Genomic DNA, 25,882 nt, shown 5'->3' on the forward strand with positions numbered 1-25,882 from the left:
GGACAGGAGGCCTCAGGAGATCCACATCTATAATCCTGCGGTCCGTGTCGACCATCATAGCATGGATTTACCCCCTTTTATAACTCACACATGGGTTAATGCTAGTGCGAGACATCCCATAATAGGCACCCTGTCGAGAGGGAGAGAGTTGGTGTGTGGGTTGCCGTGCGACGGAGCCCCTCTCCTTCAGGCCTCCGATCTTCGTCGTGGTTACCCTCCTCCAGGGTTGTCACGGCAGCGGCCTGGCCACGCCTCAGGTACCCCCCCCCCCTGCTGGGCCGTGAGACTGTGCCGTAGGGGGGCTCAGCAGACGGTGTACCTTCATCATGATGACTCAAGAGACACGCCTAATCCAAACCTTCTCCTCACTCTTCCTGTCTGGGGGAGAACGGCCAATGACACACGTCAACAGTTCCAGAAGCCTGGCCTTTATCTCTCTCTGTCTCTCCTTCCATTTCCCTCTCTCTCTCTCTCCTTCCCTCTCCCTCTCTCTCTCTGTCTCTCTCTCCTTCCCTCTCTCTCCTTCCCTCTCCCTCTGTCTCTCTGTCTCTCTCTCCTTCCCTCTCTCTCCTTCCCTCTCCCTCTCTCCCTCTCTGTCTCTCTCTCACTCTCCTTCCCTCCCTCTCCCTCTCTGTCTCTCTCTCCCTGTGTGGACAAAGGATTTGCCCTCAGCAATTGTAGAGCTTGTCTAGCCCCCCCCACCTCTTCAGCAGTATTAATGGAGTGTCACCGATAAGGGATTCCCACTGACCTGGTGGAAGCTCCTATTGTGAGGCATGAAAGGGCGCTGGTGTTTGTGTGGTGTGTTACCTGCCAGCAGGTAGATGTCACAGAGCAGCAGGAATGCAGATGTCGAGGCCGCAACGGGAGCATGTGGGGAGGGGGGAGGGGGGAGAGAGAGGGGGGAGAAGAGGATTACTGTAATGGATTGAGGCCCTGTGGATAATACTTGTGTAAATACGATGTGCCTCTCAGCTGAACCCGCGAGTAGCTGTGTGTGTTTAGGAGCACAGGAGGAGGAGGGGGAGGGAAGGAGAGGGGAGGAGAGGAGGAGGAGGAGGAGAGGAGGAGGGGGAGGGAAGGAGAGGGGAGGATGAGGGGGAGGAGGGGGAGGGGGAGGAGAGGGGAGGAGGAGGGAGGTGGAGGAGGGGGAGGGGGAGGAGGAGGGAAGGAGAGGGGAGGAGGAGGAGGAGGAGGGGGGAGGGAAGGAGAGGGGAGGAGGAGGAGGAGGTGGAGGAGGAGGGGGAGGGAGGAGAGGAGGAGGGGGGAGGGAAGGAGAGGGGAGGAGGAAGGGGAGGGAAGGAGAGGGGAGGATGAGGAGAGGAGGAGAGGGAGGGAAGTTGAGGAGAGGGTAGGAGGAGGAGAAAGTGGAGGATAGGAGAAGGGGGAGGGAGGAGAAGGCGCTGGCTTCGCTGGGCTGAAGAGAAGCGTTCCAGACGAGACAGGACTTGTCCAGGAACATCTGCGGGCTCGCCCCTCGCCTGCAGAGACGAGGAGCGACCTGTTACTGTCAGAGAGCTGTCAGGACTCGCATCTCAGACAAGAGCTGGGATCCAGAGAGAGGGAGAAACTAGAGAAGGGGAGAGAGAGAGAGAGAGACGGATGGAGAGAGAGAGAGAGAGAGAGAGAGAGAGAGAGAGACGGATGGAGAGAGAGAGAGAGAGAGAGAGGGGGGGGGGGAGAGAGAGAGACGGATGGAGAGAGAGAGAGAGAGAGAGAGAGAGAGAGAGAGAGAGAGAGAGAGCCTAGAGCTGAATAGATTTGGTGATCAGGAAGTGATTTAGTAATAATGGGACAGGAGAGGTCAGATTGTAAACAGGTTTATTAAGTGTGTTTTAGTTTAGTTTTATTGTTACAATAAAAGGCCACCTGCTTTATGACAGGAGTTGATCCAGGGAGAGAAAGTCCTTCATGTCACAACCTGCTGGGGGACATTCTCCATGGTCAGTCCCTTATATGTCACATTACATTTATTTAGGATTTTAGTTTTTGTGTGCCAGTTATGTTACATGTTTTGAAGGCAAGAGGGAATGTCTCACGATGTAAAACTGTCATGTGCCAAAGATGAAAGCGATGAAATACATTCGTACAAAAACATAGAAAAGGAAAGAGATAGGAGAGAAGAGGAGGGGGTGAGAGGGGGCGGCACAGAGGAGATAGAGAGAGGGATCTTGCTCATTTCTCCTTCAGATCAGCATCATCTGGTTCCCTGGCAGACAGTCCTCCGGCCTGTGAGGGTGAAACGCCATAACACCTGTAATACCATAAACACAGCTCTGTGTTCAAGGCCTGTTAGTGTTTAGGGGAAAACCGGCATAATTACAGAAAATCCTGTCCTTTCTTTGTCCCGTCCTCCTCCTCCTGGTCTCCTGGGTAACATAAGCCACGCCCCTGGATCAGGACAGCAGAACAGCATTCTGTTTGATCAGACTACAGTGGAACTGAAAACAGATCTGGTGTTGAGTGAGAAGGGGTCTCCATGGAGATAAAATAAGACCATCGCTGTGTTTACGACTCCATGGAACACCCTGTACACACACACACACACACACACACACACACACACACACACACACACACACACACATATATACCCACTCTGTACACACACACACACACACACATATACCCACTCTGTACACACACACACACACACACATATACCCACCCTGTACACACACACACACACACACATATACCCACCCTGTACACACACACACACACACATATATACCCACTCTGTACACACACACACACATATATACCCACCCTGTACACACACACACACACACATATATACCCACTCTGTACACACACACACACACACATATATACCCACCCTGTACACACACACACACACACATATATACCCACTCTGTACACACACACACACACACACATATACCCACTCTGTACACACACACACACACACACATATACCCACTCTGTACACACACACACACACACATATATACCCACTCTGTACACACACACACACCCTGTTTCAGTTCTAGTCTGACTTTGGTATGTGTGTGTCCCTACGAAAACATCATGTCACATGACACCCCAGTACATGTCAGCTGTACGCCACATTTTATTCACCAGCAGAAGCTGTCCTCAAAACCTGCGTAACAACACTGCATGTAGACAGTACTGAAGATGGAGGACCAGACGTGCGACAGTGTTTCAGACTCCAGGAACCCTGTCTGTTTACTGTTTAGGAACAGTAAGCAGAAACATTGACCAATCAGAGATGAGAGGTGATGAGGCTCTCGCCCCTGACAGGAAGTGAGCGATGTCACTTCCTCCCCCGCGTCTCCTCATCGTTCAGCCTCTCCACCAGGCAGGTGTTCGTCCTCCTTCCCGAGGGGAAAGGAGGAAAGTCTGTAAAAAAAGACAACCTTCCTCCACCTCCTGGTTTTGCATGTTTGTGGACTGTGTGGGGCTGCAGGCGTGATGCGACACGCCAGGAATGAGGCGAACAAGACCGGAGGCGCCACGGGCGGCTGTGAGAGGCCCGGCGTGTTGAGGCCTGACGTGAGCTGGCGCCCGCAGCGTCCTGTCAGGAGAGGAACACCACAGCTGTAGACCTGCCCGGGCCTGCAGCGACCTGGAAACCTGTGTGTGTGTGTGTGCGTGTGTGTGTGTGTGTGTGTGTGTGTGTGTGTGTCGGTGAAGCTCACCTGTGTGAGAGCAACACCACACACACACACCTTGGGAAAGAGTAGAGCTCAGTGGTTAGAGAGTTTGCGGATCGAGAGGTCACTGGTTCGGATTCCCTCCCCCTATACGTGGGTTTGGATAAAAACGTCGGCTAAATGTTGGTATTGTTGTTATTTACCTTCACCTCTATCAGCAGTTGACTCACACATTCCTCCAGAGCTCCAGAACTTAGCCACGTACCAATGGGAGGAGTTGTTGATTTTTCAGAGCATGAAAGATATGAATCACAGACGACCCTTCTCTCTGCTGTCTTGGAAGCTGAATAACTTTTTTCACACCAAGACTTTCTCTTTGTTTTCACGTCAGAGCAGGACCCCCCCCTCCCTCTCTCTCCCTCCCCTCCTCAGTCGCCTGTCCAAGAATGTGTCACGCTCTGTGGTTGTGGCTGACGCTGGAGGCTTTCTGGGACTGAAGGTTGTTCTGTACTGGGTGGCGTGTCTCCTGTGAGGAGCTGTGAAGAGCTGGGTGTCCCATTGTGTCCAGTGAATGGAGCATAATTACAGGTTAACACCTACAGGCCTCACCTCGTGTCACCCTCTAGTGTTCGCTCTCCCTCTGCTCACTCTGCTTCCCCCCTCCTCCTTCTGTCCCTCTTCTATCCATCCATCCACAATCCCTCCATCTTTCCGCCACCCTCCCTCCCTCAACATACACACTCCCACTATCCTTCCTCCCTCCCTCCCTCCTTTCGTCCCTCCATCCTCCCTCCACTCTCCTTCCCACACCCTCCTTTCACAATCCCTCCCTCGGCATAAACAGCCCATAAACATAGATTTGTGTTCTCAGAGTTTGTGACCCAAGGGCAGGGATGTTTCCTTGGCTGGCAGTGGTGTGGGGGTGTGTGTGTGTGTACTGCGTGTAGTTTGTTTGTGTATTGTGTGACTGGATGCACAGTCAGCAGTTGCAGAAGGTTCTGTGATCCTGGCACCAAAGAGCTGGTTTTCATCATCTGGTTAAATTGCCCACAGCTAAGAAAAAGGAGTGTCTTGCAATTATTCACACAAACATTTTTCTACCTCCCTCTTAGGACACCTAGCTCTCTCTCTCTCTCTCTCTGTTGTTCCTCCTCTCTCTCCCTGGTTTGATCTCTCTCGCTCTCCTCTCTCGCTCATTTTCCTCTCTCTTCTGCTCCCTCTCTCTCTTCACTTTTGCTCCCTCTAAATCTCTCTCTTTCACACTTGTCACACCGATCTGAACCCATCTTCAGTCTGATCCTAACCGATGCATACGTGTGTGTGTGTGTGTGTGTGTGTGTGTGTGTGTGTGTGTGTGTGTGTGTGTGTGTGTGTGTGTGAGATATGGATGAGCAGGAGTGTGTGTGAAGAGACAGAGGAAAAGGGAAAGTGTGTGTGTGTGTGTGTGTGGAAGCCGTGCCCTGTTGAAAGGAGAGGGTGTGTACTGGGTGCAGGGCCTGCCTCCTTGCCAAGCTTGTGTAACACTCATCATCTCTCTCTCTCACACACACACACACACAGAGTCATCACAGGTGCTGGGCTGGGCTGTTTCCACGGGAACAGCTTAGCGGAGGGGGAATGGAAGGTGTGATTGTTTCAGCCCCGGGCCTGTTTCACTGTGTTCCTCCTCAAACTGTCGTGTTTCTTTCCGTTCTTCTCCTCCTTCCCTCCTTCAGAGAGGAAGCTGCTCTGTGTGTTTCCACATCCTGAACACAGCAGGGACGACAGTCTGGACGCACTCAGCTCCTGTGGGGAGAGACGATGGCCCTGTAGGACAGTGTGTGTGTGTGTGTAACATCCTGTGACAGTACTGTCTTCGTCATTCTGAGTGTGAGGAGGACTCAGGGCTGAGTTTCATCACAGGAAGCAGCTACACCCCCTGTACACACACACACACACACACACCCTGTACACACACACACACACACACACACACACACACCCTGTACACACACACACACACACACACACTCCCTGTACACACACACACACACACCCTGTACACATTTCTGCTAAATGACTAAATGTAAATGTACACACACAGACACAGTGTGTGTGTGTGAGGTGTGAGTGTGTTCACGTGGGCAGTAATCACAGGCCTGTTGTTGAACTCTGTAGACTTCAGATGTGTGTGAAGCACCATCTGCTGAGGGCTGCTTTACTGCTGCAGAGCAGGTGTCCTCCTGGACATGGAGCCTCCACCTGGAAGCCTTTCATGTATGGCGTCTCTGTCTACGGTGGTGTGTGTGTGTGTGTGTGTGTGTGTGTGTGTCTGTGTGTGTGTGTGTGTGCGCGTTCTCGGTGTGACCCCTGACCTGCGCGTTCGTCCAGTACTCGTCCAGAAGAAAACACTCTACCCACACACACAAAGCAGTCTCCTGACCTCTGACCTCTCCCTCCAGTACTCCACAGAGCTGAAGAAGCTGTACTGCCAGATAGCCAAGACGTGTCCCATCCAGATCAAGGTTCTGACCAACCCACCAGGGGGCGCTGTCATCAGGGCCATGCCCGTCTACAAGAAGGCGGAGCATGTGACTGAGGTGGTGAAGCGCTGCCCCAACCACGAGCTGAGCCGAGAGTTTAACGACGGTCAGTCCAGTCTGCCATGGACACACACACACACCAACACACACACCAATCAACTGATCAATTTTTTTTGTATTATTAACATGACAATGTTGTACAACAATGTTAGATCACATAAATTGTACAACATTTCTTCACATTTTACAACATGTCTGTGTACGTCAAGAAAATACTCTGCTGAACTCTGCTGAATCTTTTTGATGTTTATAGTGTTTGGTCATCTGTTTTATGTTGATTTCATAACGTAACATTATTAATTCATGCTAACCCTGCTGTGATTTGTTGTCCACAGGCCAGATAGCCCCGCCCAGCCACCTGATTCGCGTGGAGGGGAACAGCCACGCCCAGTACCTGGAGGACTCCATCACGGGCCGACAGAGTGTGCTGGTGCCCTACGAGCCCCCACAGGTTGGTGCCCCTAACCCTGACACAGTGTGAGAGAGGGGTGTGTGTGTGAGGTGTGTGTAGACTCAGACAGTGTGTGTGTGTGTGTGTGTAGACTCAGACAGTGTGTGTGTGTGTGTGAGGTGTGTGTAGACTCAGACAGTGTGTGTGTGTGTGAGGTGTGTGTAGACTCAGACAGTGTGTGTGTGTGTGAGGTGTGTGTAGACTCAGACAGTGTGTGTGTGTGTGTGTGTGTGAGGTGTGTGTAGACTCAGACAGTGTGTGTGTGTGTCCTCAGGTGGGTACAGAGTTTACCACCATCCTCTACAACTTCATGTGTAACTCCAGCTGTGTGGGAGGGATGAACAGACGGCCCATCCTCATCATCGTCACCCTGGAGACCAGAGAGTGAGTCTCCCCCCCCCCCCCCCCCCCCCCCCCCTCCCTGCCTCATCACTGGAGTGTGTGTAACCGCTCCTCTCTGTCGCCCCCCCAGTGGCCAGGTTCTGGGCCGACGGTGCTTCGAGGCGAGGATCTGTGCGTGTCCGGGCCGCGACCGCAAGGCTGACGAGGACAGCATCCGCAAGCAGCACGTCACGGACGGGAGCAAGAACAGTGAGGGTAGGAAACGACGTCGTAAGTAGGCGGGGCTTGAGGTGACGGGCTGACTGGCTGCTGTCCCCCTCTCACACACACACACGCGTAACACACACACATACTCGTACTTATAACACACACGCGTAACACACACTCTCTCTCGCACACACAGAACTTTACCCCTCAGCAGATACACTCCTACATACACTGCATGCCTCCTCCCCCCCCCGCCGCTCTCCCCCCCGCTCCCCCCCGCTTGTTTTTTCTCTCTGTGTGCTGAGGCTATTCTCTGCCAGAAGAGCGTAAGGAATGACTCTCCTCCTCACCTCCTCCCTCTCTCTCCTCCCCCCCTCTCTCTTCCCCCGCTCTCTCCTCACCTCCTCTCTCCTCACCTCCTCTCTCTTCACCTCCTCTCTCCTCACCTCCTCCCTCTGTCCAGCCTTCCGCCAGGCCTCTCATGGTATCCAGATGTCCTCCATCAAGAAGAGAAGATCCACAGATGAGGAAGTGTTTTGTCTGCCTGTGAGTCCCATGCTCTGTTCCTCTGCCTGCAGCACCTATCTCTCTCCCTCTCTCTCTCTCTCTCTCCCTCTTCCTCTCTCTCTCTCTCTCTCTCTCTCTCTCTCTCTCTCTCTCTCCCTCTCTCTCTCTCTCCCTCTTCCTCTCTCTCTCTCTCTCTCTCTCTCTCTCTCTCTCCCTCTTCCTCTCTCTCCCTCTTCCTCTCTCTCCCTCTTCCTCTCTCTCTCTCTCTCTCTCTCTCTCTCTCTCTCTCTCTCTCTCTCTCTCTCTCCATCACTCTCTCTCACTCTCTCTCTCTCTCTCACTCTCTCTCTGTCCCAGATACATCCCGCAGCAGCTCACCTCCTCTCTCTCTCTCTGACAGATTAAAGGCCGTGAGATCTATGAGATTTTGGTGAAAATCAAAGAGTCTCTGGAGCTGATGCAGTTCCTCCCACAGCACACCATTGAGTCCTACAGACAGCAGCAGCAGAACCTCCTGCACAAACAGTGAGTACCAGCCAGCCAGCCAGCCAGTCAGTCAGTCAGTCAGTCAGACACCCAGTCAGTAGAGTATTAGTCCACCAGTCCAGATCCTGACAGGTCCAGTATCCCTCAGGCTTCCAACAGCTTCCAGTTGACCCCAGATCTGACTGCTCTGGTTATGCCTTACTGCCTGCTTATGTCTTACTGCCTGTTTACTGCTCCCTTGCTGCTTGTTCCTGTCTCCTGACCTCACCTCTGGACCCTCCCCTCTCTGGACTAACTCTGATGGTTTGCTTGTTTCACTAAGAGTGGCTGTAGTGTCTCTCACACACACACACGCTCTCACACACACACTCACACACTCACTTGTCCTGTTTGTGAGCTCTAGGTGTGTGCTATGGCATCCTCTCCTCTGCTGTCACGGATACAGAACTCTGTCCTCTGGACCTTAATCACTTATTAAGGATCTTTACAGCCTGTGCTTGCACCTCGTATGTGGAGGGTGGCCCTGGGCAGAGCTGCCTCTCCTCTCCTCCTCCTGTGTGGTGGAGGATCGTACGCTGTGTGAGTTATGGCTGACGGGTCGAGAGTCAGGTTGTTTCTCAGGATCTTTAGCTTCCAGTCCCCTCTCTACTCCACAAGTAGATCTAGGATCCCCATCCTCCACCCTGCCACTGGGGCAGCCCCCCCCTGCCCCCAGGGCCTAGAGCAGGGGGGGGGCAGTCTTTGTAAATGACAGCTTGACAGAGCGACGCCCAGCGATAATTACTGCTTATGTTTGGCGTTTGTCATTAAAGAAGCAAACTGGCTTTTACTGTGAGGTAACCCTCTCACGGTTTAGCTCCTCGAGTTCTCATTCTGCAGTGTCCTGGTTAGATTTAGTTCAGGTTCACCTTCCTAACTTCCCACCTTCCTGGTTCCCCAGGAACCCTTCCCACCTCAGACAAGCTAGGGTCAGCTGTTCCTCTGGAGACGTGAGGTATCAGTAATCCACATGTTTGGTTCGTCTCACTAGGCAGGTTAGAAATATGGGCAGTGTTCTCTGCCCTAGTGAATATGTGGTCAAAATGTTGTCACAGTCAAAACTTGCTTTGACAAATGGTTGAATCCTATGTCTCAACTGTATTGTGTTTTAGATTAAATGAGAGGTCAGACCAGCTGTAACTTCAAAAGCTCAACCAAAATTAAACACTTTGTAGAAATGTTTCTAATTTCCACCCAAGTTCCTGAGCGGTGCTCTGCTCTGAAATCCTGGTCTGAACCCTCACTGTTCCTCACGCTGAAATAAAGCCCTGTGCCACCTTTCAACAGAACGTTTCAGTCTTTTTTCAACTCTTTAAAATTGTTTTTTTAGTCTTTCAAGTCTACACTCGCCCTCCCTCTCCCTCCCTCTCTCCCTCTCTCTCTCTCTCTCTCTCCCTCTCTCTCTCATGGATTGGATTTATCTATTGGCAAACAGTGCCACCAAGTGGATGTTTATTAGCCTGGGTGCCAGCCGAACTTAGCCCCGCCCACAAAAAAATTTGGTCTGGAAGTTCCGTCTAGGATTGCTCCGTTGGGGAAAAACTATGCCCGAACAAGAGCAGTTCGTACCAATCAAATTGTCAGGGCGGGCTTTATACGATGATGGACAGATGATCAACAGTAACGTAATCAAACACGTTACCAAAGAGCGCTTGGGTTGAATTTGTTTTCAACAAACATGGCTGAGATGTGTAGATTCTGCCAGCGAGTCTGTTTTACAAGACATCGACAGCGCATTAATTTTGAAAGAGGAACAGAGAAACGCGAACAAGCCATTTGTCGATCGAAAATATGTATTTGCTGTCCACAAGTCAGTAGAGGGAAAGAGGGAGGGAGAGTCTGGGGCTTTTCTGGTCTCCGCCAAAGCCAGTGCTCATTTCTACCTTGTCTCTCTCTGTTCTCTCTCTTCTGCTGTTCTCTCTGGTTCTCTCTTGTTCTCTCTGGTTCTCTCTTGTTCTCTCTATTCTGCTGTTCTCTATGGTCTCTCTGGTTCTCTCTGGTCTCTCTGGTTCTCTCTGTTCTCTCTGGTTCTCTACAGTGTTCTCAGGGCGCGTCTCGGTTCGGAGCTCCTGGAGCCTCCAGCAGAGCAGAGGAGAACCTGCAGCTCCTCCTGAGAGGGCCTCACATTCCTCCCCCCTGCTCCTCCCCCCTGCTCCTCTCCCCTGCTCCTCCCCCCTGCTTCTCTCCCCTGCTCCTCTCCCCTGCTCCTCTCCCCTGCTCCTCCCCCCTGCTCCTCCCCCCTGCTCCTCCCCCCTGCTTCCTCTCCCCTGCTCCTCTCCCCTGCACCTCCCCCCTGCTCCTCTCTCCTGCTCCTCTACCCTGCTTCTCCCCCCTGCTCCTCTCCCCTTCTCCTCCCCCCTGCTCCCCGCCCTGCTCCTCCCCCTGCTCCTCCCCCCTGCTCCTCTCCCCTGCTCCTCCCCCCTGCTCCCCGCCCTGCTCCTCCCCCTGCTCCTCCCCCCTGCTCCTCTCCCCTGCTCCTCTCCCCTGCTCCTCCCCCCTGCTCCTCTCCCCTGCTCCTCTCCCCTGCTTCTCCCCCCTGCTTCTCTCTCTTTCTCTCTCATCTCTGTCCCTCTTCTCTCTCTGAGATCCGGTCTGGAGGACTGTAAACTCTGACATTCTGTAGAGCAGAGGAAATAGTCCTGCTACACCTCCACGACACAGAAGCTCTCCACCTATCACAGACCTGCTTCAGTCTGCCTCCACCTATCACAGAGCTGCTTCAGTCTGCCTCCACCTATCACAGAGCTGCTTCAGTATGCCTCCACCTATCACAGACCTGCTTCAGTCTGCCATAGTTCATCTCTTTTTTGGATTAGGCTTCAGTCACGAAGCCCTCTGATCCTCCCAGAACAGACGTCTGGAGCTGCCCAAGTGCAAAAAATATATATTTAAATCTAATTTAAATGTATTAAATGAGAGCTATATACATTTTCATTATATTTTTTTCTACAAAGTGTACTTAAATTGTACTGATTTTGCATATTTGCATACTCATTAACAACTTTTATAAACAGTATGTGAGTATGTTTGTACTTTGTACTTTGTAAGTATAATAGATGTTTTTGCTTGGGTAGTGCTCTACTGTAAGAATCTGTATGAACTTTAGACAATTTTGTTCCTGTTTTGGAGCTGGGCTCGAACTTCAGTTCGCTGTGTGGGTTTGTAAAGGGGAAGATTTTATTATGTCAATAACTTTGATAATGCTGGTCATGATTTTGTAATGTCACTGCTGGACAGTTGAGTTTGTTTTTAGTGTTTCAAGTTTTTTTTTTTTTTTTGCGATGGTCTGGAAAATATTATGCCTTAGTTTAACATGAGAGGAGATTACAGATGTTTGATACTCATCCACATATTCTGTGAAGAAGTTGCTTTTGAAACACTGTTTGAAACAGATGTTATGTTGATGTTTCCCTGCTGTAATTCTGCCTTTCTGTCTGTCTAAGATTCAATAAATGTTTTCTCTGCTTTGACTTTCTCTCCTTTTCTGTCTTTTTCCTTCTCTTCATCACTGTTTCATCCCTTCTTCCCATATTAGTGTAAAAACAAGGAACCATAGTTAATAGTCCCACCCAGCCAACTCACTATGCAGAGTAGACACACCTACCAAGAGATCTCCAGGTGTAGACAGGTGCGTAGCTGCCCTGCCTACCTGGGAGAGATCTCTGGTAGGTGACCAGAGGGCTGTGCTTCTGAGACAGAAGGATGGTTTCCAGGAATGTCAGAGAGGGCTTCCCACAGTTACAATTTATGACATGTTATTGTGGAAAAACAGTCGCTTAAAACCAGCAAGATCAGCCAAGCGAGAACCAAGATACCTCTTCCTCATCACGCTGACTATCAGAAGAAGTATTTTCCATTGTGAAAGTTAGGGACACAAGGGAACCTTTTACTGACGACTGTAATTCTCTCATGATGGTGATGTTGTTGTGTAAATGTAACGTAAAGGTGTTGTCTGTGACTAACCGCAAGGCTTCTTGTCGTTTAAGATGGGATCTGAGGGGCGATGAGAGTAACGGACTGTACCCTCTGTCCTGTCCCAGGACTGCAATGGCCTCCCAGGCGTCATTCGGGTCCAGCTCCCCCCCCCACAGCAAGGTCAACAAGCTGCCCTCTGTCAGCCAGCTCATCAACCCCCAACAGCGCAACACGCTCACCCCCTCTGGCATGGTGGGCGGCCTCACTGACAGTGAGTGGACCCACTGTTGTTCCTGCAGCCTCTAACTGTCTGTCTGTGTGTCTGTCTGTGTGTCTGTCTGTCTGTATGTCTAGCTGTCTGTCTGTGTGTCTGTCTGTCTGTATGTCTATCTGTCTGTCTGTGTGTCTGTCTGTCTGTGTGTCTGTCTGTGTGTCTGTCTGTCTGTGTGTCTGTCTGTCTGTCTGTGTGTCTGTGTGTGTGTCTGTTGAGGAATATCCTGCCCACCCCTAGCTGTATCCGCCCCCCTATCAGTTTCTCTGCTGTGTCGCGTTGTCAGAGAGCCTCTCACAGCCGCTGTGCTTGTGTCGTGTTGTCAGAGAGCCTCTCACAGCCGCTGTGCTTGTCCTCCCCTCAGTGACCCCCATGATGGGCGCCCACATCCCCATGAACGCAGACATGAGTGGGCTGAGCCCCACACACAGCCTGCAGTCCCAGCTCCCCATGGTCCCCTCCTCTCACTGCACCCCGCCCCCTCCGTACCCCATGGACAGCAGCATCTCCAGGTAGCCCCACCCCCACCCTGCAGCCACGCTGAAACACCATTTAGCCTTACTATCCATCCATAACACACATGCTAACCCCTTTGGTCATTTTCCCATCCAAAACACACATGCTAACCCTTTTGGTCATTTTCTCCAAAATACACATGCTAACCCCTTTGGTCATTTCGCCCCAAAACACACACACACTTATTGTGTGTCTGTGACTGTGGATGGATAGTGAGGCTAAATGGTGTTACTGTGGATGGTTAAAACACTTTTCAACTTTACTAGATAGTAAAGAAACACAATTGAACCTGTCTGTTCTCTCCTTCCTGTACTAACTGTGGGCCGTTTCTCCTGTTGCAGCTTCCTGTTGCGCCTCGGCTGCGCCGCATGTCTGGATTACTTCACAGCTCAGGGCCTGACCAACATCTACCAGATAGAGAACTATAACATGGAGGTGAGGCCCTGCCTGTCCCACGCCAGTCACCTGTGGGGTTAGACAGGGGAGGAACCCAGACTTAACGCTGCCCTCTCTGCTGCTGTCCACAGGACCTGTCTCGGCTGAAGATCCCCGCAGACTTCCAGCACATTATCTGGAAGGGCATCATGGACCACCGTCAGAATATGGACTTCTCCCCTCCTCCCCACATCCTGCGCACCACCAGCGGAGCCTCCAGCGTGAGCGTGGGCTCCTCCGAGGCTCGCAGCGAGCGCGTCATCGACGCCGTCCGCTTCACGCTCCGCCAGACCATCTCTTTCCCGCCGCGCGACGACTGGTCCGACTTCTCCTTCGACCTGGACTCCCGCCGGAACAAGCAGCAGCAGCGCATCAAGGAAGAGGAGGGGGTGTGAGGGGCGTCCGTTTCTGATGTCTTCCTAGCCCCACCCACCTAGCCCCGCCCACCTACCTAGCCCCGCCCACCCACTGTTGTTTTTCCGCCGCCAGGGACAGAGCACTTAAGAAATGCAAATGCTATTTTGAGATTTTGCTTTTAAGTCTTTTTTTTTATTTTTTGGGGTGATATTTCATTCCAATGTTTAAGCACGACTAATGGAAACATTTCGAGGGGGATAGGGGAGGGGTGCGATCTTTTTAAGGATCATCGAAAAGGTTTATTTTACTATCTAATGGACTGTATTAGTCGTCGTTATGGTCCTTTTGTATTTTCAGTTTTCAAGATAATTGTTTTAGATTTCCTGGCACAAGCCAGTTATTGATTGTATAATTTCAAGAATTGTTGTTTTTCTGTCAAGAGAGAAGTGTTACTATGCCGTTGAATAGGCGAATATACTGTATCTTCCTGTAAGGTTCATGTGTGCTTTACACTACTGTATTACTGTAGATTACTAAACTGTTGATTGATGACTCAGCGTAGTTGTCTTGGTAAGTATTCACGTGTCTGTGGAGGTTGTCCTGAACAAGCCAACCTTCCTGTCTGCTTCCTGCTTCCTGTACTACAGGGCAACACATGGTGCATATGGTCTTTGCATTTTATCAAGGGGCTTTTCTTTGTATTTTGAGTATTTCCCCTGAAACAAATACTTTATTTTTCACAGTATAACAAAGCATTACAAAGGAATATTGGAGCTGTAGGAAAGTAGAGTAGGCTGTGTGTATTCATTGAAATGAACAGCCCTGATTCTGTTTAGTTTCACTGCCAGACCACAATCTGTTAAAGGATTTGAAGCAGGAATCAAAACGTTTACGAAGTTGACTCAGATATAGAAAGTGTTGTGTATGTGCTCGGGCTACATGAGTTAGGCCAGGTTTTGTTTAAGTACAGATAAAGCACAGTCAATCATCTCCTGTTCTGTATTTTTGTACAATGTTTTGTAAATATGTTGCAATGTACCTATTTTGATATAAACCCCAAAATAAAAAAAATTCCGATAGTGGTGTTGTGAGTTATTTACATATTCTTTAGGTCAAATGTACAGCATAAGTTATCAAAACATCTTATAAAAGTAATTCACATTTTACTTTTTATTTGCAAAAGTTTCGCAATACACTTTCCAAGAGGCAGGGGGCACTGTTGTTGCAGCAGGGTCTTTATTTGGTGTTCCTGTCCAGGAAGAACAGTGACCGTAGCCAGCTGGGGGCTCTACAGATCAAACTTGGGGAAGGGGGGACATCTGAGAAAGACGTGCTAAACCAGCTCCTATGAGAGGTCCATGTGCCGTCCATCCTTTATAAACAAAACTTCTCCTGAGTTTCTATTGGTGGATAGTTTCCATTTGACTCACGAATAAACCGTCCACAACAGTGACCTTCCAGTACAGTGATTTTCCCCAAAACACACATGCTAACCTCTTTGGTCATTTTCCCACCCAAAACACACATGCTAACCCCTTTGGTCATTTCATCCAAAACACACATGCTAACCCCTTTGGTCATTTCATCCAAAACACACATGCTAACCCCTTTGGTCATTTCATCCAAAACACACATGCTAACCCCTTTGGTCATTTTCACATCCAAAACACACATGCTAACATTTACATTTAGTCATTTAGCAGACGCTCTTATCCAGAGCAACTTACAGTAAGTACAGCGACATTCCCCCGAGGCAAGTAGGGTGAAGTGCCTTGCCCAAGGACACAACGTCATTTGGCACGGCCGGGAATTGAACTTTAAATTACTAGACGCTCAGCCACCTGACTCCCACTAAACCCTTTGTTGATTCCATCCAAAACACACATGCTAACCCCTTTGGTTATTTTCCCATCCAAAAACACATGCTAACCCCTTTGGTGATTTCCATCCAAAACACACATGCTAAACCCTTTGGTCAATTTCCCATCCAAAAACACATGCTAACCCCTTTGGTCATTTCCCCCAAAACACACATGCTAACCCCTTTGGTCATTACCCCCAAAACAAACATGCTAACCCCTTTGGTCATTACCCCCAAAACACACATGCTAACCCCTTTGGTCATTTCCCCCAAAACAAACAAGCTAACCCCTTTGGTGATTTCCATCCAAAACACACATGCTAACCCCTTTGGTCATTTCCCCCAAAACACACATGCTAACCCCTTTGGTCATTACCCCCAAAACACACATGCTAACCCCTTTGGTAATTTCCCCCAAAACAAACAAGCTAACCCCTTTGGTGATTTCCATCCAAAACACACATGCTAACCCCACCTAGCCCCGCCCACCCACTGTTTTTCTGCCGCCAGGGACAAACCACTTAAGAAATGCAAATGCTATTTTGAGATTTTGCTTTTAAGTCTTTTTTTTTTATTTTTTGGGGTGATATTTCATTCCAATGTTTAAGCACGACTAATGGAAACATTTCGAGGGGGATAGGGGAGGGGTGCGATCTTTTTAAGGATCATCGAAAAGGTTTATTTTACTATCTAATGGACTGTATTAGTCGTCGTTATGGTCCTTTTGTATTTTCAGTTTTCAAGATAATTGTTTTAGATTTCCTGGCACAAGCCAGTTATTGATTGTATAATTTCAAGAATTGTTGTTTTTCTGTCAAGAGAGAAGTGTTACTATGCCGTTGAATAGGCGAATATACTGTATCTTCCTGTAAGGTTCATGTGTGCTTTACACTACTGTATTACTGTAGATTACTAAACTGTTGATTGATGACTCAGCGTAGTTGTCTTGGTAAGTATTCACGTGTCTGTGGAGGTTGTCCTGAACAAGCCAACCTTCCTGTCTGCTTCCTGCTTCCTGTACTACAGGGTAACACATGGTGCATATGGTCTTTGCATTTTATCAAGGGGCTTTTCTTTGTATTTTGAGTATTTCCCCTGAAACAAATACTTTATTTTTCACAGTATAACAAAGCATTACAAAGGAATATTGGAGCTGTAGGAAAGTAGAGTAGGCTGTGTGTATTCATTGAAATGAACAGCCCTGATTCTGTTTAGTTTCACTGCCAGACCACAATCTGTTAAAGGATTTGAAGCAGGAATCAAAACGTTTACGAAGTTGACTCAGATATAGAAAGTGTTGTGTATGTGCTCGGGCTACATGAGTTAGGCCAGGTTTTGTTTAAGTACAGATAAAGCACAGTCAATCATCTCCTGTTCTGTATTTTTGTACAATGTTTTGTAAATATGTTGCAATGTACCTATTTTGATATAAACCCCAAAATAAAAAATGTTCCGATAGTGGTGTTGTGAGTTATTTACATATTCTTTAGGTCAAATGTACAGCATAAGTTATCAAAACATCTTATAAAAGTAATTCACATTTTACTTTTTATTTGCAAACGTTTCGCAATACACTTTCCAAGAGGCAGGGGGCACTGTTGTTGCAGCAGGGTCTTTATTTGGTGTTCCTGTCCAGGAAGAACAGTGACCGTAGCCAGCTGGGGGCTCTACAAATCAAACTTGGGGAAGGGGGGACATCTGAGAAAGACATGCTAAACCAGCTCCTATGAGAGGTCCATGTGCCGTCCATCCTTTATAAACAAAACTTCTCCTGAGTTTCTATTGGTGGATAGTTTCCATTTGACTCACGAATAAACCGTCCACAACAGTGACCTTCCAGTACAGTGATTTTCCCCAAAACACACATGCTAACCCCTTTGGTCATTTCATCCAAAACACACATGCTAACCCCTTTGGTCATTTTCCCACCCAAAACACACATGCTAACCCCTTTGGTCATTTCATCCAAAACACACATGCTAACCCCTTTGGTAATTTCATCCAAAACACACATGCTAACCCCTTTGGTCATTTCATCCAAAACACACATGCTAACCCCTTTGGTCATTTCATCCAAAACACACATGCTAACCCCTTTGGTCATTTTCACATCCAAAACACACATGCTAACATTTACATTTAGTCATTTAGCAGACGCTCTTATCCAGAGCGACTTACAGTAAGTACAGCGACATTCCCCCGAGGCAAGTAGGGTGAAGTGCCTTGCCCAAGGACACAACGTCATTTGGCACGGCCGGGAATTGAACTTTAAATTACTAGACGCTCAGCCACCTGACTCCCACTAAACCCTTTGGTCAATTTCCCATCCAAAAACACATGCTAACCCCTTTGGTCATTTCCCACAAAACACACATGCTAACCCCTTTGGTCATTACCCCCAAAACACACATGCTAACCCCTTTGGTAATTTCCCCCAAAACAAACAAGCTAACCCCTTTGGTGATTTCCATCCAAAACACACATGCTAACCCCACCTAGCCCCGCCCACCCACTGTTTTTCTGCCGCCAGGGACAAACCACTTAAGAAATGCAAATGCTATTTTGAGATTTTGCTTTTAAGTCTTTTTTTTTTTTTTGTGGTATTACATTCCAATGTTTAAGCACGACTGTAATGAAAACGTTTTGAGGGGGATAGGGGAGGGGTGCGATCTTTTTAAAGATAATAGAAAAGGTTTATTTTACTATTTACAGTAATGAACTGTATTAGTCGACGTTATGGTCCTTTTGTATTTTCAGTTTTCAAGATAATTGTTTCAGATTTCCTGGCACAAGCCAGTTATTAGGTGTGTTCGAATTCATGCCCAAAACTTGAAGCAGCTGTCGGAGCTGCATGAAGTCAAACACACCTATTGATTGTATAATTTCAAGAATTGTTGTTTTTCTGTCAAGAGAGAAGTGTTACTATGCCGTTGAATAGGCAAATATACTGTATCTTCCTGTAAGGTTCATGTGTGCTTTACACTACTGTATTACTGTAGATTACTAAACTGTTGATTGATGACTCAGCGTAGTTGTCTTGGTAAGTATTCACGTGTCTGTGGAGGTTGTCCTGAACAAGCCAACCTTCCTGTCTGCTTCCTGCTTCCTGTACTACAGGGCAACACATGGTGCATATGGTCTTTGCATTTTATCAAGGGGCTTTTCTTTGTATTTTGAGTATTGCCCCTGAAACAAATACTTTATTTTTCACAGTATAACAAAGCATTACAAAGGAATATTGGAGCTGTAGGAAAGTAGAGTAGGCTGTGTGTATTCATTGAAATGAACAGCCCTGATTCTGTTTACATTTAGTCATTTAGCAGACGCTCTTATCCAGAGCGACTTACAGTAAGTACAGGGACATTCCCCCCCGAGGCAAGTAGGGTGAAGTGCCTTGCCCAAGGACACAACGTCATTTTGCACTGCCGGGAATCGAACTGGCAACCTTCAGATTACTAGCCCGATTCCCTAACCGCTCAGCCACCTGACTCCCCTGTTTAGTTTCACTGCCAGACCACAATCTGTTAAAGGATTTGAAGCAGGAATCAAAACGTTTACGAAGTTGACTCAGATATAGAAAGTGTTGTGTATGTGCTCGGGCTACGTGAGTTAGGCCAGGTTTTGTTTAAGTACAGATAAAGCACAGTCAATCATCTCCTGCTCTGTATTTTTGTACAATGTTTTGTAAATATGTTGCAATTTTGATATAAACCCCAAAATAAAAAATGTTCCGATAGTGGTGTTGTGAGTTATTTACATTTTCTTTAGGTCAAATGTAAAGCATAAGTTATCAAAACATCTTATAAAAGTAATTCACATTTAACTTTTTATTTGCAAAAGTTTCGCAATACACTTTCCAAGAGGCAGGGGGCACTGTTGTTGCAGCAGGGTCTTTATTTGGTGTTCCTGTCCAGGAAGAACAGTGACCGTAGCCAGCTGGGGGCTCTACAGATCAAACTTGGGGAAGGGGGGACATCTGAGAAGGACGTGCTAAACCAGCTCCTATGAAAGGTCTGTGTACCGTCCATCCTTTATAAACAAAACTTCTCCTGAGTTTCTATTGGTGGATAGTTTCCATTTGACTCACGAATAAACCGTCCACAACAGTGACCTTCCAGTACACACACTCCCTCTCTCCATCACACACACAGTCAAGAACAGTTCACCCATGTCCACTTCTCTGTAAAAAACAAACAAAACAACTTATATTACACGGCACCAGAGGGCCAGTCCGTGAGGAGAGCGTGCCCAGGGCAAAGTCACTCCAACTCAGCCACATGCGCCACCTCCACCTCCATGGTCTGGAGCTCCTGGGGGCTGTCGTCCAGCTTCCCCCCCACTGGCAGCACTGCCTTCTGGGCCAGGACGTAGTTCACCACCTGCATGATGCTCTGGTCGGACAGCGTGGAGAGGGAGCCGTCACCCACCGCCTCCACTGCCTGCACCGCCTCCACCGTCTCCTCGGTGATGAGGACGGTCTCGATCTCCTCGGCGGGGGCGCTCTGGGGTGGGCGGAGCTCAGGGGGCAGGTCTGAGGCCAGGATGCTGACGGCGTGCTCCACCTGGGTCCCCTGGTTGTGGAACTGCAGGGTGTCCTTCTCCAGCATGATCTTGCCGGGCAGCTGGTCGCCGTGGTACTTGGTCATGTGCTTGCGGAGGGTGCGGGCGTCGATGTGGGCCTCCTGGCACATGGGGCAGACGTAGGGCCGCTCGCCCGTGTGCGTGCGCACGTGCCGCTTCAGGGAGCGGGCGTCGGCCCACGCCACGCCGCAGGTCAGACACTCGAAGGGTTTCACACCTGGAGGAGAGGAGACGAACGTCAGGACAGGACACACACACACTCTCTCTCTGTCTCCCTCTCTCTCTCTCTGTCTCTGTGTCTCCCTCTCTCTCTCTGTGTCTCCCTGTCTCTCTCTGTTCCCTCTCTTTCTCTCTCTCTCTGTCTCTCCCTCTCTCTCTGTCTCTCTCTCTCTGTCTCTCCCTCTCTCTCTGTCTCTCCCTCTCTCTCTGTCTCTCTCTCTCTGTCTCTCTCCCTCTGTCTCTCTCTCTGTCTCTCTCTCTGTGTCTCTCACCCTGGTGGTTGTTGATGTGGCGCCGGTACTCTCGGAGCTGGGTGAACTTCCTGCCGCAGTGCTCACACTCTCTCTCCAGGTTCTGCTTGACGCGGCCCTTCTTCCCATGCGTGGCCTTCTTCACGTGTCTCCTGAACAGAGCCTTCTCAAAGAACTCCTTCCCACACACGTTACACCTGCGCATGACACACACACACACCATGTTACAGGTGTAAACACGCATGTTACAGTTGCACACAGTTGAGGTCCCAACAGCCGGTGGTCTGGGAGAGTATGTGTCAGAGAGAGAGAGAGAGAGAGAGCGAGCGAGAGTGAGTGCGCGCGCTACCTGTAGGGCTCAGCCACGCTGTGAGACTTGACGTGAGAGTACCAGTCCTTCTTCCAGCTGTAACACTTCCCACACACCTGACACTGGAAGGGCTTCAGGCCCAGGTGCTTGTTCATGTGCTGCTGCAGGTCCTTCGCCTCGTAGAAACTCTTATCACAGCTGACACACACACACAGAAGGGCAAGACCGATCAGAACGGGTGCAGACACACACGCTTCCACAAAGTGACACTTCAGACCAGCACACCCTCTCTGAGAACAACGTCCTCGCTGCTCCACAGACACACACACACCCCTGGTACTCACTGGTCGCAGGAGAAGCCTCTGACATCAGGTTTGGGCTGGTGTCTCTTCAGGTGTTTACTCAGCCCTGACGCACGATGGAAGGACCGCCCGCACTGGACACACAGGTACTTAGACTCACCTGAGAACACACACACACACACACACACAGGTACTTAGCTTCACCTGAGGAACAGAGACACAGAGAGATCCTCACACCCCCTCCTCCTCCCCCGACCCCTGACCCCAACCCTCACCCTGACCTGTGTGTATACTGGTGTGCTCCTCCAGGCTCCTCTTGCTGACAAACGACTTGTCACACAGAACACAGTGGAACTGCTTGGCGGCATCGTGCAGGACGCGGTGCATCTTCAGGCTGTGCTTGTGTGCGAAGGTCTTCCCACACACCTTGCACACGTGTGGCCGCACGCCCGTGTGGTTCAGCATGTGGATGCGTAGAGAGTACAGCTTGGGCAGCGTCTTGCCGCAGATGTCGCAGACGAACTCCCTCTTGACGCGGCCCGCGCCCTCCCCCTCCAGCCCCTCGTCGTCCTGGCTGGGCCGAGCCACCGGGGGGCGCTGGCTCTTCTGCTGCTTGTGACGGGCCAGGTGGGCGCGCAGCGAGGCGGCGTACTGGAACTCCTTACTGCACAGCTGGAGAGGGAGGAGAGGAGGGAGGAGGGAGGAGAGAAGAGGAGGGAGGAGAGAAAAGGAGGCAGGAGAGGGAGGAGAGAAGAGGATGGAGGAGAGGGAGGAGAGAAGAGGATGGAGGAGAGGGAGGAGAGAAGAGGGAGGGTTATGGGGAAGGAGATGGGGAGGGAGGGAGAGAAGAGGAAATAGAAAAAACAATTCAGCATCTTTGGATCCAGTGTTTGTGTTAGTCTGTGTGTTAGTTTGTCAGTGTGTGTGTGTGTGTCCCAGTCTGATACTCACGCTACACTTGTACCCGCGTGCCTTCTCGTGTTTGAGCGTGTGCATGATGAGGGCGTAGCGTCGCTGGAAGGTCATGCCACATTCTGAGCAGGTGTGTTCCCCATCCACAGCCCCCTCCAGCTGGGCAGGGCCCTGGGGGGGCGGGGCCCCCGACTCCACCTCCTGCTCCGGCCCTGCGGAGGCCGTCTGGGGTGGCTCAGCCCCCTCCCTGCCCGAGGGCCCCTCCACAGGCCCCTCCACGGCCCCCGCTCCCAGCCCCCCCTCCCCCTCTTCCTCTGTTCTCCTCTTGGGGGGGCGGCCTCTCTTACCCAGCCTCTGACCCACCTAGACACACACGCACACAAGAGAAAGTAAGTATATTCGCAGCTTGTATCACAGCCTTCAGTAAGAAAGACAACAAATGTATGTGACAGTGTTTGTGTGTATTAATGTGTGAGTGTGTGTATGTATGTTAGAGTGTGTGTGTGTGTGTATGTTAAAGTATGTGTATGTATGTTAGAGTGTGTGTACCTTGGGGGTGCTGGCTCTCTGAGTAGCAGGGGCCTTGCTGTCCTCCTCCTCCTCCAGGCCCATGTGCAGCCTGACGTAGCCCCCCTCCCCCATGGAGCGCTGTCGGAGCCTCCTCCTGTAGGGCCCCCCCTGCGTCTCCTCCAGCTCCTCCACAGGGAGGCTCACTCGCTCCTCCACCTCCTCCTCCACTTCCTCCTCCTCCACCTTCACCTTAGCTGGCCGGCCGCGCTTCCGCTTGGGGGGCGGGGCCAAGGCCGGGGGCTGGGCAGGGGCGGAGGCTACAGGCTCCTCCACCTGCGGTTGTGATTCGTCCGTCTCAGACTGGCTGGGCGTGGCCTGTGCATTCTCCTCCGGGGCTGCGGGGGGCGCTGTGGGGGGCACTGTGGTGGGCTGCGGGGCCAGCTCTGAGGGGGTTCCTGGGTCTACGTTGATGAGGAAAGCCCCAGGCTCCATGGAAGCCTCTGGAGTCTGCTCCAGGGCCAGGCAGGCCGAGACCACAGCCAGGGACTCGCTTGCTCCCGCCTGCCCGCTATGGGTCACCACTGTCATGGTGCCTCCCTCCCCGGTCTCCCCGCCGTGGGCAATCAGGGTCACCGTCTCCCCGGGCCCCGCCTCTCCTCCGTGGGCCACCAGCATCACGCCCTCGCCTGCCTCCCCCTCCTCCTCCGCGGCCTCCCCCTGGAACACCTCCCCAGGGTTGGCCACGACAGCCAGGGACTCGCCTGAAACGCCCACCCCAGTATGGGTGACCACGGCCTGGCCATCGCTCTGGATGGTCACCATGTAGGCCCCCGACTCCTGGATGAAGGCCTGTGCCGGTGCAGGCTGGCTGGACACCACGGTGTGGATGTCTCCCCTCTGGTACACCATCAGCTTCTGCTCCTCCACCTGCTTGTGGACGGACTCGCAGATCTGCAGCACCTCGGCCATCAGCAGATGCCGGGCCAGGGTGGCCACCTCGGCCATCACACAGAAGTTGAACGAGAGGTGGGACGTGTAGGCAAAGTCCAGCAGAGGCAGGAAGCTGGACTTGGTGAAACCTGAGGAGAGGGAGAGGGGGGGGGGAGGGAGAGAGGGGGGGAGAGAGAGGAGCGAGGGAAATAGAGAGAGGAGGGAAGAGGGGAAGGAAGAAAAGGGGAAGAGAGAGGAGCAAGATTTCAATGACTATGCATTTTCTAAATGACTGTGCATTAATTAATCGTGTGCACTACTACTCGTGAATCCTCTCTTACACTCCACACCCAGTCCCCCCCCCTCCTCCCCCACTCACCTGAGAGGTCCACCACAGCCTCGTGCGTGGAAACAGCCCCCTTCTCCACAAACAGCTCCTTGAAGTAGTCGCTGCAGGCAGCCAGCACGGCTTTGTGGGCTCTGTGTTCCTCCCCCTCGATGAGCAGGGTGATGTCACAGAACTGGTTGCCAAGGCGCTGCTGGTTGAGTTTGTCCAGCATGGTCTGACTGTGTCTGGGGAGGAACTGCTTCACCACCCCTTTACTGTCCACCTGGGGCCCAGGGACAAGTCATCAGACACGGGCAATGGAGAAATGTATCAATGAAATTAGGGGTTAAATCATGTCCCACTCACATTCAAACATTTTTGAAAATGGCAAATCTGTACCCCCACACAATTTTTTATTCAGGAAATTATAACGGCCATATCCTCAGTTATTATCAAAAGTTTACCCCACAGTACAGACAAGTAGAATAGAGAACACGAGGAAGAGAGAACCGCTTTTAGGTCTGTGTTTTGTATCACAGATTGTTCCTTGGCATTTAAAAAAAGTTTCAAAAGGTTTAAAAATTATTTTCAAAACAAGGTTCCAAAACTGTTTTTGCATCATTGCCATCTCTGGTGGTCAGTATGAATACATCTGGTCTACTTACAAAGACAAGCTCGTGTTTGGCCAGTGTCTTGGACGTCCGTATCTTCTTCTGAAAGGAGCCGGACACATCTGTCTCCTCGTCTCCTTCCTCCTCTTCTTCCTCATCTTCATCACTGAGGTGAACCACGGTCTTCCGGCGGATCGGTCGACCGACGGGTCTGGGCCCGGTCCCGTCGTCTGACAGCCCGCGACGATCCAGGCGGCTCTGGCATTGGTTACAATCCCGGATGTAGTCCTTCACCTGCTTCAAAATACCTGCAGGAACAGCGTCACAAACACCGACAAGAAACGTGTTTACTAACTACAGTCGAAAGCATTTATTGTTTAAAACGGATGGCTAAAGTTATTATTTTCCTCTCACACGAAATATTTACACATACACCCATTGAGGAGATATTGCAGAGGTATTCTCAGCCCTTGCTCGGGCTCAGCTATCAGCTGATTTGTAGTTAGCAAGCTAGCCAGCTAGCAGCTAGCCGGTTGTGGTGTATGATACAATGTTAACGTAAATAGCGAAAGACGGCGACACTGACTCATGACGTACGTAGTTTGTTGACAACTAGGTTAAACGGAGGCGCTTGTTTGTGGTTAATATCTGGTTGTCTAGCTGCACTTGCACTTTAGTTAATTAAACACTTACCTCGCCACCAGTACTTTTGGGAGATGGATTCCCAGGTTAAATGCTGATTTATGTGTTCTCCTCCGGCAGTAATGTGACACTGATCAATAAGTTCCTTCCTTCGCCCGTCCTGCAGAACCACTTCCAACTCCGTAAACTCGTCCAGGCCCTTCTGTCGTCTCTGGTAGTATAGAGTCCCATTTCGCATGACATAACATGCTGCAGCTTTCCGTATTTTTCTCTTGGTGTTGCCATGCGTCCCCGGAGCGTACGGCTCCCGCTCATCAGTCAGATACCGTCTGATAGCTAAGTAGCTCTCCTCGCACGACATAACCTCAGTCAGCCGCTCGCGAACAACAAAATAATGAATCTATTTCGAAGGCAAAATCCCCTTCGAGTTTTTAATATAAAACTACAATTTTTAATTCGTTTTCAGTAACGACATAGTATAAATAAAGCAATATTGAGGCTATATTTCAAATTGTTTTCTAAGGTGGAACTGCAATTCGTGACCGTCAGGGGTGGACTTGCATGAACAGACAAAATGGCTGCTGCACAACCGGATGTTGCGTGAGAATACCGGAAAAATTGGAAATTACCCAGCATTGTTATGTACCAACACGGCCACAAGAGGGAGCTCAATCTAAAC

General features: G+C 50.3%; 2 protein-coding genes across 3 annotated transcripts in view; one reads left to right on the top strand and one right to left on the bottom strand.

Annotated features, from left to right (window-relative positions):
* tp63 (tumor protein p63) overlaps positions 1–15,205 on the top strand; it is a 23,880-nt gene extending 8,675 nt beyond the window's left edge. The window contains exons 3-12 of one of the 2 annotated variants that reach the window (XM_067229553.1): positions 6,080–6,266; positions 6,556–6,671; positions 6,946–7,055; positions 7,144–7,268; positions 7,684–7,766; positions 8,128–8,252; positions 12,239–12,438; positions 12,803–12,950; positions 13,296–13,389; positions 13,482–15,205. In XM_067229553.1, coding sequence (XP_067085654.1) covers positions 6,080–6,266; positions 6,556–6,671; positions 6,946–7,055; positions 7,144–7,268; positions 7,684–7,766; positions 8,128–8,252; positions 12,239–12,438; positions 12,803–12,950; positions 13,296–13,389; positions 13,482–13,784 — 1,491 coding nt within the window. In that variant the 3' untranslated portion in view covers positions 13,785–15,205. The remainder of the gene's footprint in view (positions 1–6,079; positions 6,267–6,555; positions 6,672–6,945; positions 7,056–7,143; positions 7,269–7,683; positions 7,767–8,127; positions 8,253–12,238; positions 12,439–12,802; positions 12,951–13,295; positions 13,390–13,481) is intronic. The other variant, XM_067229554.1, reaches the window with a different exon arrangement.
* A 3,304-nt stretch (positions 15,206–18,509) lies between these two features.
* zbtb11 (zinc finger and BTB domain containing 11) lies at positions 18,510–25,758 on the bottom strand. The gene is made up of 10 exons (XM_067230118.1): positions 25,255–25,758; positions 24,616–24,869; positions 24,002–24,233; positions 22,732–23,771; positions 22,222–22,545; positions 21,552–21,942; positions 21,313–21,430; positions 21,008–21,166; positions 20,680–20,855; positions 18,510–20,405 (listed from the first exon to the last, which is right to left on the bottom strand). Exons 1-10 carry the CDS (start codon positions 25,562–25,564, stop codon positions 19,867–19,869), a joined length of 3,543 nt encoding a protein of 1,180 aa, XP_067086219.1. The 5' UTR covers positions 25,565–25,758; the 3' UTR covers positions 18,510–19,866.
* Positions 25,759–25,882: the final 124 nt, after the last annotated feature.

The sequence above is a fragment of the Osmerus mordax genome, chromosome 26, assembly GCF_038355195.1.
Source record: "Osmerus mordax isolate fOsmMor3 chromosome 26, fOsmMor3.pri, whole genome shotgun sequence".
In the NCBI taxonomy this organism is placed as follows: Eukaryota; Metazoa; Chordata; class Actinopteri; order Osmeriformes; family Osmeridae; genus Osmerus; species Osmerus mordax.